General features: G+C 42.8%; 1 protein-coding gene across 3 annotated transcripts in view; it reads left to right on the top strand.

Annotated features, from left to right (window-relative positions):
- Window positions 1–20,207, top strand: part of NUP153 (nucleoporin 153) — a 442,622-nt gene that overhangs the window by 389,562 nt on the left and 32,853 nt on the right. For all 3 annotated transcript variants that reach the window (XM_086965112.1, XM_086965111.1, XM_086965113.1), the window contains exons 17-19: window positions 9,373–9,570; window positions 14,261–15,109; window positions 17,262–17,636. In XM_086965112.1, coding sequence (XP_086821238.1) covers window positions 9,373–9,570; window positions 14,261–15,109; window positions 17,262–17,636 — 1,422 coding nt within the window. The remainder of the gene's footprint in view (window positions 1–9,372; window positions 9,571–14,260; window positions 15,110–17,261; window positions 17,637–20,207) is intronic.

The following is a 20,207-nucleotide window of genomic DNA, read 5'->3' on the forward strand; positions in this document are numbered from 1 at the left end:
ACTAATAAAATGATTTTTACACATAAGCGGAATAATTTTAAAGGCTGTGTAGGCATGTCAAACATTGGGCCATGAAAGGCCAATACAGGTTCATTTTAACTCTAAAAACTGATTGCTCCCCTCAGTCCCCCAGAATTTCACTTCTGTGCAATATATTATGTATGTTAGGAGGCACACGCCTGGCTTAGAGGGGCACTGGGGGCAATAGTATGGAGTCTCCTGCCTCTTTCAAACACTGCATCTGGCTGCTTCTACCTCTCTGCAGTAGGACTATGGTCTGCTAAGTGTTGTTCTTGCAGCCTTGCAATTTCTTTCACAATTGATGAAGTAGAGGCTGTTTCTACAGCAGTGTGACTGATGACAACCAGTCTTAGTACCATGATCAAATTTTGCAAGTTGCATCGTGATTAAAGTAGCAGGTTAGTTTAATAAATTCCACCCAGTTGGACATCTGCACTTCAGCTCACTGACCCCCTCCTGTGACCGGAGAAGTGCTTTCATCATGAATTGTAGTGAGCACCTGTTTCTGTCTGAGAATTTCTTCACTAGCACTTTGCCTCAATCAATGCACTGACCTTTTAGGAGCTTTTTTACAAACAAGCTCCTGAGGGAATACTTTGCTGTCCTCAAGTATGGTAATTGTCCACGTAAAGATTGCAAACTTTATGAAGAAGGAAAATCCCATGCGTTTTGATCAATTCCTAATCTAGAAGGGTAACGAGCAGGCTATATACTAGAGTCCATTTCAATATACATTCTCAACCTGTGAGCCTAACTAATTATACTCCATCCTTTGTAAAGAATCACTCGACTGCTAAATGCATCCTTTGAGTATAAATGCCAGGAAACTTGACAAAGAAATGTTCTGTGGTAGGACAAATAGTAAATAATATGTAATGGCCTGGATGGGTTTGTGGCAGTGCTACAGGAGTATTGAAATGCAGCACACTGTGCAGAGTAAAAAACAAAAAACTCTCTGCTCGTGACAAATAGGAAGCTCTTGTTGCCCAAACTGTTTGAGAGCATCAGTTAGACTGTACTTATGATTGGCATCATATTTGAGTGAGCTTTTTCAACTGAAATGGTAATCCACGGGAGTGGTAGACCGTATTTTGTCTGATTCCATGCACAACTGCCTAAAAGGCAGTGAGTGCACTTCAGTGCGGGGTCTGCTGTGTGTGGCAAGTTGGACCACTTTTTTTTTTCTTCTTCAGTTGATGGCTAACCAGACTTTGTCACTGTCTGAAAGTAGAATGCGAGCAGGCAGAGTTTCACTTTTGTTTGAACTTTTGCCATTGAATGTTCTGAAGCAAGCTAGAAAATCTGTCCAAACTGTTTTTATATTGGAATCACTTAACTAGGCAGTCATACTGTTTTCCTAGCATGGCTTGTCCCACAGCTTAAATCATGACCCCAACCATATATTTTGCAGCGTATTCATTCGGGTCTCAACAATGAATGGGGAATCATAAAGTAGTGTCTGTAATTTCAAGAAGTTGAAGATAACACCCAGACTGGATTTGGCTGCTTATGCCAGCCATTCATAACTAAAAATGCAGCTCCCCGCTGGATGTTAGGTTGAAGGTGGGAGCTATACCCTGGTTTTACTGTTGATTGAGAGGGCATGCCAGCACTCTAATGTCCCTTTATTTGTTGCGGTGGCACTATGAAGTAACACCTGGTGCAATCAAAGAAGCATTTTTAGACTGAAGCCTCTCCCATATTCTTACAAACCTCGGAAAGCACAATCAGCTGTCATCTGGCTCCATTATCCCTTCATACTGTCTGTCAGGGTTGCAACCCAATCAGTGACTGGCAAAGAGTCCTTGGCTAATGATGATCATGCTCTTTGTAGAGCATAGTGCTTATTATTGATGTCATAGTGGCACCTGACTTACATATCCCACCAGGGAATAATGTCAGTCCTCTTCCCCAGTGAATGCACACCCCTGTTATGTAACTGGAGCCTAGCATGCCCCAGGATAGCTTTGGAGAAATAGTAATTATTAAACCCAAACAGGAGGCCACCCTGGCCCAGCAACCCTTAATGGGAGTTTCAGGTACCCGTCGTAGCTCTGATCATCTCTACCTCAGCTTCTGCTGTGGCTGGGAAGGCCAGAAACATTATGCGAGTAGTGTCTGGCTGAGGCCGATGTCCACAGAGCAGCAGTGGCTGAGTGGCTGGGGCACTTGGGACTCCCTTTCCATTTGAGGTAAGTCAGCCCACTCACCAGTCAAATGGCGAACTTCCTTACAAGATAGTGACAGCTTTCACTTTGTTTGAGGGCTTCCACTTGGTAGCTCTTTTGTGCCATTCCTTCTCCAACTGAACGTTTACTGAAAAGAGGGACATTTTGGTTATGTGCCAGGTAATGCCTGCGGCAAGGGCTGTGTAATTTAGAAGTAGGAGTTTCGCTCGCTGAACTTTTCAGTAGTGCAGTTCTGAGAATTAAATTCTGTATTGGATTATGAACTTTTTGGGCCTCAGTGAATTTTGAAAGGTTTCAGCAGTGCACCGAGGGTGGTAATGAACTTTTTCTTTTAAATATTTTGATAAAATGTTATAACAAATTCAGTAAACGAATCCATAAATTAACTTAACATGTTCTTTGTTTTCAAAATTAAGAAAACTATTTTACTAACAGATTGTAGTATGCGGACTAACAACATTCTTATTACACATCTGACGGTCTGAGGGTCTGGATGCTTTTTTCAGTCTTTCTTTTTTTGTAAGCAGTTATCTTGTATTTTCACAGTATTTGATATTGTCTTGCTGTCATCTCTTAAAATCTCGTTTCATAGTCTACTACTTTCTAGTCCGATATTTTCTGTAACCTGTCTTACATCTTTTGACTTCCAAATGTTAGCTTGTGCTTTAGCAAAGCACATGTATTTCTCAATACTTTGTGATGTTGGTGAGACACAGTTGCAGTTCTTTCTGTTTGACGGATTACGTTATTAAAGCAGTAAATCCATGTGAATCTTACAGTTCTTAAAATGGCTCTTGCGTTGTATTAATACATCTGTGAACTGCTATCATTTTTGCTTCATAAAATGTTTTAGAATATTTAGGCCTTATTTTTCACCATAATGATCTATGGTGATTAAATGTGCTTGTTCCAGACGCTCTGACCTTTATGAGGGACTGTTTTTCCTGCACTCGTCCTTTGTCTACATACATTGTTCACTCCTCTATGCTAGTTGTGTGGGCAAGGCACTACAGTCTACCTCCACTAGCACTCAGATTACCTGACTGAATCCTCAACATTTTCTCTGGATCATTATTTGACCTTAATGGTGTTGTTCGATAGATCTGCCAATTGCACCACATACAACATTGTGCTGTCTGCTTTTGTTCCTACTCACCTTGAATGTATATGTTGGGGCAGTTTTTGTGTTCTGCATACTCAGGAGTTGGAAAAGGGTTGGCCTTCGTTAGAATTGTAAGTTCATCCAGGTTTTTTGTTTTAAACTAATGAATTTTTTGTATATATTTTATTACACGTTCAACAACAAGTGGGGAGGGTCTAAGGGCAAGTTTACCGACCAACCAGATATAAGCCCCTAGCTCAATATATCACAACAAATAATATCTGGGGGTCAAAGGGAAAAGAAAGTTTGACAGTAAGAACCACTATACCCAATGCACACAGAACAGTGTCAGTGAGAAGTAATAGTTAGTAAATGGTCAAGTCGAGACTCAAGAGTACAAGGAGAAAAATGTATTGTTCCCATCAGAAGCCACACTGTACCGCCCTTGTTATCATCATATGGGATCTCCTTACCCAGGAGACAAGACGGCCGGTAAGCATTACCGTGACCGAAATGTAATATGAGAGCAGAACAGCAGAGTGTAGTAGTGGCTAATGAAAAAAGCAGTGTATGGTGATTGGAGTGGAAAAGTGAAGGGTACTAAAATTAGGTGAATGGGTGGAAAAAAGAAATTTTATTGGTAACCCCCAAACCCTAAGGTTAAAAGGCAGGTGTGGGTGCAGGTTTTAAATAATAACCGCACTTATTGGTGGTCGACATGTTTCAGCATTTCATAAGATTTTCTTGATGCATTCCTCAGGACCTATACATGATACACTACTGCTTTCAAAAAAATAAATAAATTATGAAGATATCACCTGGAAATCCAGGCGTGCTCAACCGTATACTGTCAGTGCAATGGTAAGGGATCCAACATGTAAAACAAACGAACAAACAAACAAATAGAACACATAAAGTTATTCACATCGTTAATGTTTGTATTCATAGTGGCATTGCAATATGTTCAATCATACCTGATCATTATTTCGGGTATGCACTCACCCTTGCGTGTAGGCTGAGGAGCTTCACCCCACCTGGCTGCAGCGCAGGTAAAAGGAGCACCGCTCTGTGAGAAATCACATAATGTTTACAGAGCCGCTAGTGATATGACACTAACCAAATTAATAAAAAAGTATACTTCGAGATGAAAGGTTATCTGAGCCTCTTATAACCAGGCTGGGCGTAAACGCCGTAATCTGTCATGACTCAGAGACGATGACCACTTAGTAGGGACAAATAATGCATGAAAGCCGATCCGTGTCAGTTATGTTTAGGAAACGCTTCCTGTTATGGATGGCTGGGTAGCCTCTAGCGGCGTGTAAGCACAGAATGAGGAAACGCACACGAAATACGCTTCGTGTAATTGATGGCGCTTCGTGTTATTGATGGCGAGATAGCCTCTAGCGGCGTGTTAGCACAGAATGAGGAAACGCACACGAAATACGCTTCGTGTAATTGATAGCGGGGTGGCCTCTAGCGGCGTATGCGCACAGAATGAGGCAACACAAAGTCACGCATAATGCGTTCACTCACCTAACCGTCGGCGTCTCCAGGCAGTCTTCAGTACTGCTCGGGGGGGGCGCCGACTGCCGAATGAGGTAGTGTTTTGTATGCTCTACAAGCCAGCCGTGATGTGAGCAATCACGTGACGGCGAGACTTCTGGGAATTGTAGTTCAGTACCCAGTACTGCTTCTATTTGACAAAAATGAGTTTCCTTTCAGGATTGTGCCATGGTGTATCTTTTGCACACGTCCTTGATCAGAATCACAGTGGCATACTTCATTTGGGATGTGCACTGATGCGTGTTGATTTACAGATGAAAGTTAATATTTACAGACGAATATTTTGTATTAATACGCAGTGCCATTGCGCCCTTAGAAGGAACATAATTCAGGGAATTATGATTCGCTATCCAGTGGATAGAAGGGGCTTGGTTTTACGATGCCATGGCGTATCTCCTACACAAATCGTTAAACAGAATCCCGATGGCACAAATCGTATAGTGTATGTTCACTAATGCGTGATGAATTACCAATGAATATTTATTTTATTTCATATTTATAGGCAGTGCAAATGCGTCATTGGAAGGGACATAATGCTGGCGACCATTCAGAGGGACATCCAGGGTATGGGCTCATTGAGGATCTCTTTGTCACTGTTAAGGCGATATACCCATTTCTGTTCTATCTTGAACAAGAACCGGCTTGTATCCGCACATGAGTCAGGAATGTGCGGTTGTTCGAGGACTGTCCAATAGAAATCTTCAGGACCATGGCCCTTCTCCAAGAAATGTGCAGTCAGTCTGGTGGCTTGCTTACGGCACCGCACTGTGCTTTTATGTTCCTGGATACGTGTGCGGACCTTTCTGGTTGTCATACCGACATACCGTAGTTCGCAAGGACATTTGATCAAATATATCAAGTTACTACTGTTGCAATTCGTAAACTTGTTTTGTGTCCATGGGCGATTAGTGCCAATGTCAACTTCAGTAGATTTGTTAGTCTGGGGACAGACAGTGCAATTTCCACATGGGTGGTGTCCGACCACAGCTGGTAAATCCCAAAGGGTGCCCACTTGTCTCCCTTCTTTGTTGCGTGGGCGTGTATGAACCAGTTGATCCTTCAAGTTCGGTCCTCTTTTATATGCGAACATGGGCTGGGGAATGTCATCACCTCCGGTCTTAAGGATGGACCAGTGTTTCTTTATAATTTTCTGTAACTGGTTGGATCGGCTGTTAAAGGTGTTAACAAAGGCAATCCGATCTGTTTTTTCTTTCGGAGGGTTGATTGCAAGTAGGGCATCCCTATGGTTGTTTGAGGCCCTCTTTTTAGATCTACGAATAATTTTCTTAGGGTATCGTTTCTCCTTTAGTTGTTCCTCCAAGTTTTTGGAGTGTGCTTCGAAAGATTCCTTCTTAGAGCAGTTTCTTTGTACCCTGAGGAACTGGCCAAAAGGTAAATTGTCCCTCAGGGCCCGTGGATGGCAGCTGTCGTATCGCAACAATGCGTTCCTGGCCATGGGTTTGCGATCTAGCTCAGACTCGATGCCGGTTGGAGTCGCGTGCAGTCTCAAATCAAGGAAAGCCAATGATGTTCTACTATGCTCGATGGTGAACTTTAAGTATTGGTTCTCACTGTTCAACCAACCATGAAATGATGTTAGTTCTTCTTCAGTGCCACGCCACACCACCAAAATGTCATCAATATAGCGTTTCCACACATATATTGATGATAGGTATGGGTTGGTGATGGTTAGTACACTCTGTTGTTCAAAATGGTGCACGTACAGGTTCGCCAGGCTCGTAGTGGGGGCACTTTTGGAGCAGAGTACCCATCAATCGATCACACCAATACCCTTTATAATGCAATTAGCGGAAATTGCTATGAAGGAGAATTATTTCCGCTTTGAAGACACATTGTATCTGCAAACGTCCGGGACCAGTATGGGCAGTGTTTTCGCGCCGAGCCTGGCGAACCTGTACGTGCACCATTTTGAACAACAGAGTGTACTAACCATCACCAACCCATGGCCATGGCCCCATAAAGATTAGAAACCTTTTACAGCAGAAGTAAGTTGGACGAGCCCGTCGAAGTGGGCCGTCCGACAAAGAGAAAAGTATCTGGCGGCAATTTCCAGGGTCTGCCTTGCCACCTGCCTCGGGCTGAGGCAGCCACTGAGCTGTTTACTCCCCGGATCCCCGGCTGAGCACTAATAAACCTGCCGTAGCTGCAGTTACAACAAGCTTCTCCTGTTAACCGAAGTGCTGTCACTGAGGACTCTCCAGGCAGCACACGTGTTCTCCGCCAACAGCGCGGGACAGGGCGACTCACCTGCGCGCACGGCTCCATCCATCCCGCTGAGCAGCTGATGGCAAGGCGTGTGTCCCATACACCTACAGTGCAGCGCCTGGCCGCCAGCACAGGGCATTACGGGACTTGCAGTCGGAGGAGACATTTTTTTCCTAGTTCTGGAACAGAAGCCGGGTGCGTGGACGTAGCTTCCGGTTAGAGTTCCATCCTTCCCCGGGTCACAGATGCTTCTCCCACCTGCGCGTATGCTAAGATCCGGGTCACACGTTATTTGCTCGAGGCTGGTGAAAGTTTTGTAAATGTTAAAGAATATGACATGTTAAAAGCGCTCCGTGTCATATATTGACGCTGTTGGGAATCAGTCACGTGTATAACCCATTGTAAACCTATATTTGCAATACCAAGTTGTTTCTAGGTGTTTCCTGATTAGACCGATTGTGATCGGAGTATTCATGTCACTCGTCCCTTCACTCTTGTAAGTCATCACCCACTTTTGAATCCGTGCGCCCGTTAATCATGTCAGCCTTCTCGATAAGGGACGAATGAGTAAGATTCCTGCATCTTTAATCCAACGGTTTGCTATTTGTCATTTTGCATGGGTGAGTCCCCGAGCGACCATACGATAATACATGGCCTTCTTTTAGGTTGTGGTGTGGGTGGGGTATCCACTATGGTTTAAAATTCTACAGTAACCAAACTTCCCATTGTCCTTAAGTTTTGGATCATCGATATGCAGACCAGTTTAATAAATAGACATGCATATATGTTATTTAGAAACTTTACTGATTCTCTCGACCATCTCTTTAATTGTGTAAGATATATCCATTGAACGGTAGCAGTATTCTGTATAGCAATTTGAAATGAGCAGGATGAAAGCGAGCAATGCATCTTGCTGCTTCGGTATACAATACACCGCACGGTTTGTGTTATTTGATGCAGCCCGGAGCCCCCCTAGAAGCCCCATTTCCTCAGACCTTATCTGCAGCTCCCCCGGGAGCCGCTGCCGACTCCAATCTTCCCAGACACATTTTCGGTTTTTCATGTAAGAAATAATGAAGCGTTTTGAACAGGATCTAGGGAGGAGGCGGAGGGCCTTTACATTGATCACAGGATGGTGGGGGCGCAGGGCAAAACAATGTTGGTGGCTTGGGGTGAATGTGCAAGCTTCACCCACGGACCAGTGTTCAGCCCATCATTCATGGACGAGCACTCAGTCCTTCCTTCTGGGGTGAGTGTTCAACCCTTTATCAATGGACGCATAGACGAGCACTCATTAATTTATTTCTGGGGTGAGTATTCATTCAGTCCTTCATCCATGGATGAACACTTAGTCATTCATTCTGGGGTGAGTGTTCAACCCTTCATCCATGGCCGAGAATGCAATAGGTCTCGCATTTGCAAGAGATTAAGCTATTGGCATGGTAAATGACAATGCCGTTTATTTCTCGGTTTTCAAAAACACACAAATAAAAAGTTTGTAGTTTACAATGCTAATAGCTCTAACTTTTGCGAAGGCGAGACCTATTGCATTGTAAATGCTTGTTTGGAATTCCAATGGATGGTTTAGCCAATAATGCAGACACATCGTAAGTAATTGGAGCGTACCTCAAACAGGCAAGAGGATTCAAGTTGTGAATTGCAGAGGGGAGCTTTAACATTGGATAAGCAGGGCAGAGCTCAGTAGTACAGCAGAGTTGTAAAATATATTTGTTAAGGGATAATGTTTAATTAATTCTTCGTAACACCATTTTTGAAATGGTGCTGGATGTTGGTTTTGCCTCCTTTAGGATACGATGTTCGTTATGGACTAATTTTACAGTGGCATGTGCATGCATGAAGCAGGTGACAGTGTGTTTCAGATGTTTACTTTTGTCACACTGATGTTTCATCCTTAAATTGTCAAATAGAGAGGTCAACCAATAAGTAACTGACAGAAGATGTCACTATACCCTGTTTGCCTGAGCTCCTGCTGCTCCACTTGTACTAGTAGAGTTATTTCCCCAAAGCATGGGTTCCGGCCATCCCTAACCCTCTGGAAGTTCACTGGCTACCTTTCTGCATATGTTACTTGGCCTTGATGTAATGCAACCAGTAGGTCTGCAGAGTTTGGGTCAGTTATACGGTCCTCTCAGTTCTGTGTGATACATCGATTTCTAGATGAGAAAATAACTTTTTCCAAGTGAGCCAAGGAAGTAGCACAAGAAGCCCAGTAATATTACAAATGTAACATTAAATATTGTATTGTTTTAGGTGATCCGGCACCTGTGACAAGCAGCCCTGCTATCTCTTTTTCTGCCTCTTCTGGAGGATCGATGGGGTTTGGAGACAAGTTCAAAAAGCCAGAGGGAGCCTGGGACTGCGACACTTGCTTAGTGCAAAACAAGCCTGATAGTACTAAGTGTGCAGCGTGTCAAAGCGCAAAGCCTGGCACGAAAGCTGAGGTTACAGGTAGGAATCATTTTGCTTGTAGGCATTGGGCAAATTTGCTACACCGGAGGAGAAGGTGAATTGGCAGTGTGGCTTGTGCTTCTTTCTTTGGGCATTTTTCATGTGTAAAATGTTTTAATATATTGCACCTTTTTTCTACCTAGTGGAGTCTTACACATAAGTTATATAGTGTGATAGTAATAGTAACATAGCCATGTAGGATAGGGTAAATTGTGAATACAATTCTAATAGCAATAACAAATGATTAAGGGTGAGTATTGATTGCCTGATAATTCTTCTGTGATGGTTTACGTGCCTTGCATGCTCTTTGAAATGCGGTCTGTCAGGAGTAGTATCTGCGGGTTCTGTATGAAGTACTGAGTTTGACACACACATTGTGCAAGGTAGCATTTTACTGGCAGATAAATAACTTGTTTAGAGACACTATTCATGTAATTTCACAGGAAAGCGGTTATGTTACTCAAGAACTGTGGCCCTGTCTCTGGTCCCCGTGAGGCGTGTTAACAGTATCCATCTTATTTCCTGCATAGCACTGGTCTCACATGCCTCCTTCCTCCTTTGCACCGATGTACTCTTGTAAGCTGGTGACTTTAAACATAGCATTGAAAAGCATGCTATTGAATAGCAGCAGAGCAGGTTTACATGCCTTTGAGAATATAAAACAAGCATTGGCATAGCCAATAGGTCTAGCATTTGGGACCTTATAGGTTTTTAGCCGTGCAGGATATTATCTTGAGTGCTACTGCACCAAAAACCACTTGATCCGCTCTCTGCTCAGCAAGGCGTGCTTTCTTTCCAGAAGATCATGAACTTCGGAGAGTGAGTCGAGCAGTGGCTGCTGAGACCTGCAGTGTGCCTGCCTCTCACCTCTGAGCAAGCCACCCTGCGTCAGAGGCAATGTAAAGAAGCCTAGAGGAAGGGGGTTAAGCACACCAGGGTAGCATTAACACCCCATCCATGTATACTTGAGTGACCTCAAAATTAACAAGCAATAGTAAGGGTATGGATAAAGCAGGGACAATGGTACGTTTGTTTTTTACTCGGAGCCCCCTATCAGCGCTGCACCTAAAGTAAAAGTGAGCAGTACTTGTGCCAATGCATGATGGCTTACAATAGTAAAATTATTCTTATGGAGGAAGATTGAGAGAGAGGAATGGGCCCACATGACATGGGACAATGCTGGCACTTTCCTCGGCATTCGACACAAGATTGCCCTTGTTGTAGTACCTGCTCAGCCCCTCCATGAATAGTGTTGCCTTGCTGACGATAGCTGCAAAAATGCATTGTCATAAATAACTTCCATGAGGTGTTTGTATTTCTTACCCCTACTCATAGGCCATAATGTACCCTAGGTTTGACCTAGCAAGATTATTGCGGTTTCTGTAAAGGAATAATATCAAAGACTGAGGTGGTCGGTGCATAGTTTCACTGATTGCGTACTCAATTGTCACTTTCTCCTCACTGATCAATATCATACTCTCAGTTCCATGTGTGGTCAGCAGCCAGTCGCCTACCTCTCGCCCTGCCTGCAGATGGAGTGCATGGTTGAATGGGGCTTGCTTTAAGTACAGAGTCCGGTTGACAGCGCATGGAACTGTGAGGAGGATATTGATCACACAGGAGAAAGTGACACGTGAGTACGTAATCTGAGAAACTATGCATTGACCACCTCCGCCTTTGATATTATTCCTTTACAGAAACTGCAATAATCTTGCGTTCCCCTGCCTCAACCAAGGGCGCATTACGGCCTACAAGTAGGAAAAAGAAATACAAATACCTCATTTGAGTCAGTAACGACAATGCAGTTTTATCTGTAATAAAACTATGTTGTTCCTGTTTGTGTAGTCTCTAATTTATATTTTTTAATAACACTTGCTGTTACACAGTGATTTCACAAGTGCGTTAGGCACTGGTGGCCTTCACCAATAGAAGAGCTAACATTGCGCTCAGACAACACAGTATGGCACTGCATGATACGATGATATGCAGAGACCAAACGTTCATCATATGTGCTGTCCACAATTAAACATTAATTGTTTGGATATTTCAAGTCCTTTCCCTATATCTTGTTTCCTCCATGTTGATTTATGGATTTATGGATTCTTACTGGGGTGAGCATGACATAGAAACTTAGGATCTACTGTCTCACTACCAGTGATTGAGTATAATAAGACTCTAGATACCCACCATAATTCAGGGGTAGGTAACATAGTTTTTGGTCCTGAAGAAACGCTAGGAATCCAGTACTGGATCAGCATAGCGTGAAACATGTAGACCTGAATAGTGAAACCGCAATTGTTCTCTACTACACACTCACTGAGTAGTGGTGTATCATAACCATGCGCACACTACTGCAACTTAGTTTTTAACCTTACAGAAGGGTCTCTGAATAAAGTGTGATCTCCTTTAGGTAATTTTAAGATCACAACCTCTACCTTACACATTATACCCCACACTCTCATGCACCGTCACGGCTGATACAAGGAAAAATCTCCGACAAAGAGTCCTTTCGCGGGGCATTGCAGTTTCTGCCCCAAGTGGAGCAGAACGACCAATGAAGCATGACTCCCACAAGGGTGTGTAAGGGCAACTATTCTAAATAAGGAATATCTCCCTAGAACCATTTAGTTCAACCACACCTTTTCATTCAAGAAAAGGTATCTAAATTGGCTGTGGAGCAGAAAATTGAGTAGCCCCACTATTGCCTCTAGGGCAGTTATATGAAGAATAGGGCCACAGCAATACAAGATTGGCAAATGTATTAACACTTGAAGCACAATTATGGAAGGGGTATTGCATAAAGGCAGGACAGCTAATAGCTGGTTCCAGCAATGAGACCTCATTGGCATCTCCCTGCTCTAAGCAGTGGTCCCTTGGGAATGAATACATTCACGCAATTCGGAGAAGGATACGAGCTGCCAAAAACACACAACTTGGACACCCCCGTGCCTCAAATGACTGACTGGGCAAGCATACCAGAGACACCTCAGTAAATAGTTCCAACAGACTTTCAAGGGACGCTAAATCATACTTTTCCAGGACGCTACTGAACACAACTCCTGACCATCTATGTGGCATTAGGGAGAAAAAGAAAGGAGAAGCTCGCAGATGTAGGCATGGCGATGACTTTGCTACTAAGAGCCATAAAAGCTAGTCTGAGATCCTACACTGACATTCTATCATTGGAACTGATGTCACAAAATGAGGTCTACACCTTTTGTTCGATGTGTCAATTGTGAAAGCACGGTGGCCTCCTTCTTAAACACCATATTGGGCAGCAGCATAATAGTCTTACTGGGTATTGATTTGAGCCATTCTGTTGCCAGTCCTGGAAACAGGTGTGACTAATGCCACAATATATTATCCTCCATCTTAAATGAGGCTATATCCAAGTCTATATTGACCCTATGCTCCGTTGGTCTAAAGGTGTCCTAAAAGACATAGTATGTGTGTGGTCTAATGTAAACTGTCCAACCATAGGAAAATGGAATTGGGTCAGTACATGGGGTCTGAAGTGGTAGCTTATAAAAGCAGAGATTGCCCCTTCAGATTTGTGAAAACTGGGAACCATGGACGACTGAGCTATAATGAAAAGAAATGAGCATCTAAGTACCCAGGAGGTTCTAGATTGCTGAAGATATGCAGACTTTGGTTGCACAGTGGGAAACCAACTCTAATGGGGCTTTATGATTTGACCTTCCGATTTTGCATCACTCAAACCTCTAGAAATTTGTATCAGTTTTGTGAACTGACTCACGTGACGTCATGTCATGGGTAGTTATGTTTATATGCAAATGTGAGTTCCTTATTTTGTTTTTTTATGCAAAAATACAGAAAACTACTAGTAAAGCGGTTTAAAAGCTTAACGACACATTGCTCTTAAACTAATTAATCATCAAAACAAACAGCCATGCTGTTCAGTGATAAAAACCCTGAGTAGTAGTGCAGAAAACCTTGTTGTGAAATAGATTTTACTTTGACTTTTATAACTTTTGTAGTCAGTGATGCTCCCACGAGGGCATAAGTTTCTGGTACCCATTTTCTTATTTCTGTTATCTACTGGCCTTCTGTAACCAGACTAGTAACATGTTTTTAACGCGATATATAACCCATCACAATCCCGATACATTTCTGGAATAACTGATGTTGCTGTGTACTCCTCTGGAAAATTCTAGGCTAATTACTGACTGGAGCAGTTTAGGATACTGCTTTCGATGTGAATTCTGTGATGCAAAGCATAACAATGCTGCATTGTCTTACACAGCTGCAGTGTGCTTGCGGTCCTGCGTTTTGCTCTTCAAATTTTTATTTGTGCTATTTGTAAATGTATTTTTTAATAAAACTCAATTTTACCTATGGATCGATTAGTTTTATTTACAGGTACAATGTATGCTATCCTGAGTCTCAAACAGGTACTTGGGATATCAATGACAAAAGTGCAAATGCAGTGGCACTTTTTTTGTTAAGAAGCCATTCATAAAATCAGCTAGTTATAGCAAATCGATTTGATTTAAATTGTGCTCATACCAATAAAGGCATTCGCAGCCCAATTCGTTTTGCTACCTTTATGGCTCATTACCAGTTATATATGTATTTACTGTTTACAGGGGGATTATTTAGTAAGATTCCAGTAGGTTGTATCGGGTTAATCACAGCCCCAAATATTTGATGCCATTTTCTTATTTTTCAGGTTTTGGGACATCCGCTCCATCGACCGCAGCTACTCCCTCGTTTAAGTTTGGCATTGAGACATCTGAGGCCTCCAAGACTTCAGGAAGCATTAGTGGGTTTAAGTTCGGCGACCAGAGCGGCTTCAAATTTGGTGCTACTACTTCGGACTCTGGTCTATCCAGCGCTGGAACTCAAGGGTTTTCTTTTCCCAAAGGTGGGGAGTTTTCGTTTGGCATCTCATCTTCCAACTCCAAGACCGAGCCAACAAAGGACAGCACACAAGGAAGTACTGGCTTTACATTCGGACTTGCCTCTGGTACAAGCAATCCTCCTGCAGCACCTCTTCAGTTTGGCACACAGACCCCTACCCAGCAGGAAAAGAAAGACCTTAAAACCAGTTCTACCAGTTTTGGTTTTGGTTCAGTTTCTGCAAATCCTGCTGCTCAATCGGAGAGCACTGCAGACATTAATTTTAAGAAGGCGGAGGAAAAACCAGAGGCCACAGCATCTCCTTTCTCATTTGGCAAGCCAAGTGAGCAGATAAACGAGACCACAGCACCCCTTGGAGGATTTACTTTTGGCAAAGTGGATCCACCAAAAGAGCAAGTTTCTGTTTCAACATTTGTTGTGGGGAGGACGGATGACAAATCTGATGCTGTTGGAACCTCCGGACCTTCGCTAATGTTTGGTACGCAAACTGAAAAAGAGCCAGCCAAGCCAGCGTTTTCCTTTGCGAAAAGTGATCAAACCAAAGACGACCCTGCACGATCAACATTCAGCTTCAGTTTGGCAAAACCTGCAGAGACTAAAGAGACCGAACCGCCAGCTAAGCAGAGTTTGACTTTTGGAGTGTCAACAAGTACACCAGGTAAAAAAAACAAATAAAAACTTCCGATCATACAAGGGAAACCGAAGTGCTTGGTGTCAGATTAAATGATTGTAGAAAATGTTGGTGCAATATAGTAACTTTAGTTGTAGAAAAGTGAATGTTCATTTTACCAGGGCCATGCTGTAAGTCAAGGAAGAAAATGCCCTGCTGTCTTGTAGGATAAACATTTATTGTATTACCTTCTTTGACATATTTGATCTGTCTCTACTACGGGGCTTTCATTCCACCTCGGGCGAATAGGTTTCCTGTAGGGACAAAGCCTGTCCGGTAAATGCATTTCATTATTTTGCATTTGAATAGGCTTTCATACGCCATGCGACAAATATGGCCTTCGATTCTCTGCCCCAATCTGATGCCCTCTAACATGGGACATACTTTATCAAATTATTTGCTTACTGCCCCAACTTACCCACGTCTCAGTTGTCCTAATACAGACTGCTATGTGCTGTCGCGTATTCTCGAGTTGATCTGGTGAAATCTGCTCATCTAAAACAAGGAATTGCTTAAAACATGAGTGATTCAGGTCAGAAACGCATCCTGCCTATGCTTGAAGTCACAGTTTAAATGGGAGCAGAGCAGTAGTTCACCAGCACCTTCAAATGATTGTACTCTTGTTTAATGTCCTAATTCCTGCTAGGTTTTTATGCCCTCTTAATATTTTGTATACGTTGAGAGAAAAATGGATGTGGTGGCTTAAGCTGGTTTAAATGTTATTTAGACTTTTCTAGCATGTGATTAATCTGTAGAAGTAGAGATTGTCAAACCTCACTGCTTCGAGAAACCTGTAAAACAGTATAAAGTAAAGTGCTTTCATTCACCTAATCATTGCAAAATTGGTGAATTAATGCTTCACTAAATCTGAGCCAATGTGCTGAATGTGTAAATATACTTGTTGGCAGGCATTTTTAGCCTTCACATTTTGACTATGGAAATGCATACAGATGACCTGCAAACTGAAATGGTGGTCATCCTGACCTGTGAAGGATCTTGGAGTGCCTCTCTCATAGTGCACACCAGATGAACATTAGTATGCTGTCCTGTAAAGGCTATACAACGTATATCATTGCCTTGGGAAACTGATTTCCCCAGCCACCAGTTGAATTGGAAAAATAGGTTTACGATAACCGTATTCAAATTGGGCCAAATGCTGCTTCTCTTAATGCTAAACCTCAAACTGGAAGCTTGGCCCTCACCAGACCGCTTTATTGTCCTGTATTTAGGCCGTTCTAAGAAATTGTAACTGAGAAAGAACAAAATGTCCAAAGTAGCTATAGACCATAAAATATATTGTGTGAAACTGACAGTAAAGGTCCTTCTCTGGCTTTCAGCAGTCCTAAGAATTACCAAGTACATTCAAACTCTGCCTGGTTCACAAAGCATAAGGAAGGGCTCCTTGAAATTGCCGTCCAAAATGTACCCCAATTCATGAATTTGGATCCATTACGGCATTTCAATAACTAGGTGCAGTTGCTTACACCTGAAAAGAAGACTCTTGGATTAACATGCCTGAAACCATGTCCTCGTTAAGCTGTAGTTAAAATATCAAAGCAATGACCCAAAATGTAGCCTTTAATCTATTAATCCTACCACCAGAGTTTTCTAAACTCATTGGCTTGTAACTCTGCTATCGATATGCTAGTTGCATACTCTTAAAATAATATTTTTATATATATCCCTGAAACGTCCTCTTGATTGCATGTGGTGCCCTACAAAATATCTGAAGATTAATTTTGTCCCTTACCTATTATTCTTCCCATCTTCCTCACGCTATTTAATAGCCACAATGCATTCTGAGGCAGTAGCTTTTTTTGTATTGATTAGTGTCACTTCATTTTCCTTGAAATCCATATGTTGAATCTTTGACACAAGCCTGAACTGTTGTTGACTGATACTGGAAGCTGTGAATTAGCAGTGTACCTTTTTAAACTTTAACCACATGATCGGTTTTACGATATTTCCGAGTTCCCGGGATTTGGTGAGCTTGATTCACTAATTGAGACTGCTGCTTGTTTTCTTGCTAGAGTTCCATTTAGTTGTATCTTAGAAACTTTGTGTTCAAGCTATTATATGGTCTAGTAGGCTCAACACGGGATCGTATTTTGTAGGATTTCATTTTCCTTTTTTGTTACAGATCAGGGAGCAGCAAAGCCATCTTTTGGTTTCCTGGCTGCTACTTCCTCCAGCACAGCTGTTTCAAGCACACTAGCCGCATCAAGTAGTGCTTTTGGCAGCACCTCCTCTGCTTCAAACCCACCGGCCCCCACTTTTATGTTTGGACAAGCTAGTAGTACCTCTGGCAGCTCTGCATTTGGCAGCGCTAATGAAGTAAAAGCACCCCAGTCTTTTATGTTTTCCACTCAAGAGAACAAGCCCGCAACCACATCCTCCAGCACAGGCACAGCTGCTGCTGCTGCAGCTCCTTTTGTCTTTGGGACTGCAGCCAACAGTAATAATACATCTACTCCAAACTTCAGCTTTGGGGCTGTAAACACATCAAGTTCCACAGGTAGGTGTGCAGGGTCAAGTAACATGTCTGGTTTGCTTAGTTTGCGAACAGTATTTTATGATTATTTGTGTTGATGTTTAATTCCATGTGCTAAGGTCAGTTTGTATTAGCCTTTACATACATATATCTTTACCCAGCAGACACTAAAACAATATTGAATGTAATTCACCTATGCGTGGCAATGCAGCGCCCTATTAGCGTGTTGCCGGGGAGGGGGGAGGGGGGGGGGGGGGGTTATAAAGAGGCGAGTAACTCACTTGCATTGACTGTTTTTGCATTTTTGCTTATCCTTATTTCCATGTGCTGTCCATATTCTGACACTATTTACAGGTGGTAGGAAAAAAAATGGTTTTAACACTGTTGGGATCACTGACGCTAGCACTTTATACTACATCAAAAACATGTACTCCTACCTAAAAATCTGCCCTCTTTTTGGTTGATCTAACGAATCGTCAGTGTTTCGCAGTAGGCTATGCAGGTATTTCCTCAACGAAAATATATGGTTACCTGTATCTACACTTTCTGCCTCCACCTTTTCCTCATACTGATTTCCTTTACCTAGCTCCTAAGCTGCCCCTGCCAAAAAATCACACGGGCTGAGGTCACCTCCTTGTTTTTTGTCATTGTATTCCAACTCCTTTTAACCTTCTTATTGTTTGACTCTGATATTCAAATGCCTGCATTAGAGCCAAGAAATCCCCCTTGACCTATATATAGCCCAAGTTCATTAAACTAATTTAGGAGGGGTACAGCTTTGGCAATGCTACAGCACACATATTTTATCAGAACCATCTCACTGCTTTTATGGAAGCCTTACATTTAACCGGACACACCCAGGCCACCTTCCTTAGCATGAGTAGGATTACAAATAACCCTCTAAATGCTGCACAGCTTTTGAGAATGCATGTACCCTATCTATTAATGGAATTGCTCAAACTGTACCAATGTTCTTAAGATTGACCCTACCAATCAAATCTTGTGTCATGTCTTAAGTGTTTTGGATCAGAATTTAAATGATCATTTTGTGTGTAGCGGTGGCTGCTTTATACGTCGTCTGAGCCGCAAGCATATGCAATGCTGGTTAGCAGAGGATCAACATAAGACCAGTAAATTCCACAAACATAATCCTCCAGAGTGCAAAGAAAGAAGCCTACTGCCTAAACCGAGACTTACTCCTCTTCCACCAAGCCCTCACCTAAACCAGAATGCTTTCTACCTCTGTATTTGTGAAGCTCTCGAACTCTACTTCTGTATTTTGCCCTCATTAATTTGACTTTTCCCTATGTAATTAAGGAATTATTCTCTGCTCAGCCTCGTTACTATAAAGGGCCAATATGCACCCATCCAATCTTCCAAGCTGACGATCCCCAGTGGCATTCTTAAGGCTGACTCCTAAAAGGATGAGTGACAACATGTCTCAGTTGCCCTAGCACTGATTAAGTCAACTGGAAGGAGAAAAGGCTGGTTCTTCTCAGTAGTTTGCATCTGCACTCACCGAGAATGCTGACAACAATCCTGATGATGGTGACGACAAACCTATTTCTGAATCTTCAGAATGTCAGTGGGCTGGACACTTCTCCAGACATTAGCCATAAAAGGGTGATGCATGTACCAAATTCTGGTCTGGTTGTTACTATTTCATGGTGCCGTAAGAGGATGGAGGCCTTTGTCTTATCAGAGATTATTGGATTTACATGATGCCTATTTTCACATTCGCAACCTGCAGTTTCAGGTAGGCCAAGAGCACTTTCAGTTCTTCTTTCTTCCGTTTGGCCTTACCAGTGCACCCAAGTTGTTCACAAAGGTGATCGCAGCACATCTGCGGAGCTTGGGAATACCAGTCTTCCTATACCTTGGCGACTAGCTACTGAGCCGAGCTCGCCTCAAACAGTTGCAAGCTACCTCCAGATAATGACTGCCCTGTTAATATTGTTGGGCTTCTCAATCAATGTGTCAGTCACACCTGATTCTTTCACAGCGGATCACCTTCATTGAAGCCATTTGGTATACGGTGCTCTTCCGAGCCTTTTCTCTGCATCAATGAGTCCAGGACATTCAAGCTATGATCTTGATGTTTCAACCCTTCACCAGGGTCTCAGTGAGAACGGCTCTGAGGCTTCACATCCTCTTGACATCCTGCTTGACGACCGCTCTGGTTGGCACATGCATGCAATGCAGTGGGATCAGTAGTCTGTCGGCTCAACACCAAGGAGGTCCTCTTCATTGGTTTCCTCCTTTTCTCCTTGGACATCTTTGGGGATATAGAACAGCATGTCTTCAAGGCCAACCTCACCCAGCATCAGGCCCAACGCTAGTCACATGCGTGCCATAAAAAAAGTTGACTGACTGCTCCTTAACAGCCTTAGAGTGCACAGATCAGCCATCCCTGTTCAAATCATCTGTTGTAATACATTTCTTGAAGGGGCTGAGCCACATGTCATTCCAACATCAGTTGTGATGCAGTAGGGGGACCTAATTTGGTTCTCACAAGCCTGATGTGCACACCCTTTAGTGATGCACTGTTGCTCTCCATCTACTGACCATAAAAACTATTTTTGTCATCACTATAAC

This window comes from Lissotriton vulgaris, chromosome 4_1 (assembly GCF_964263255.1).
Source record: "Lissotriton vulgaris chromosome 4_1, aLisVul1.2, whole genome shotgun sequence".
Taxonomy (NCBI): Eukaryota; Metazoa; Chordata; class Amphibia; order Caudata; family Salamandridae; genus Lissotriton; species Lissotriton vulgaris.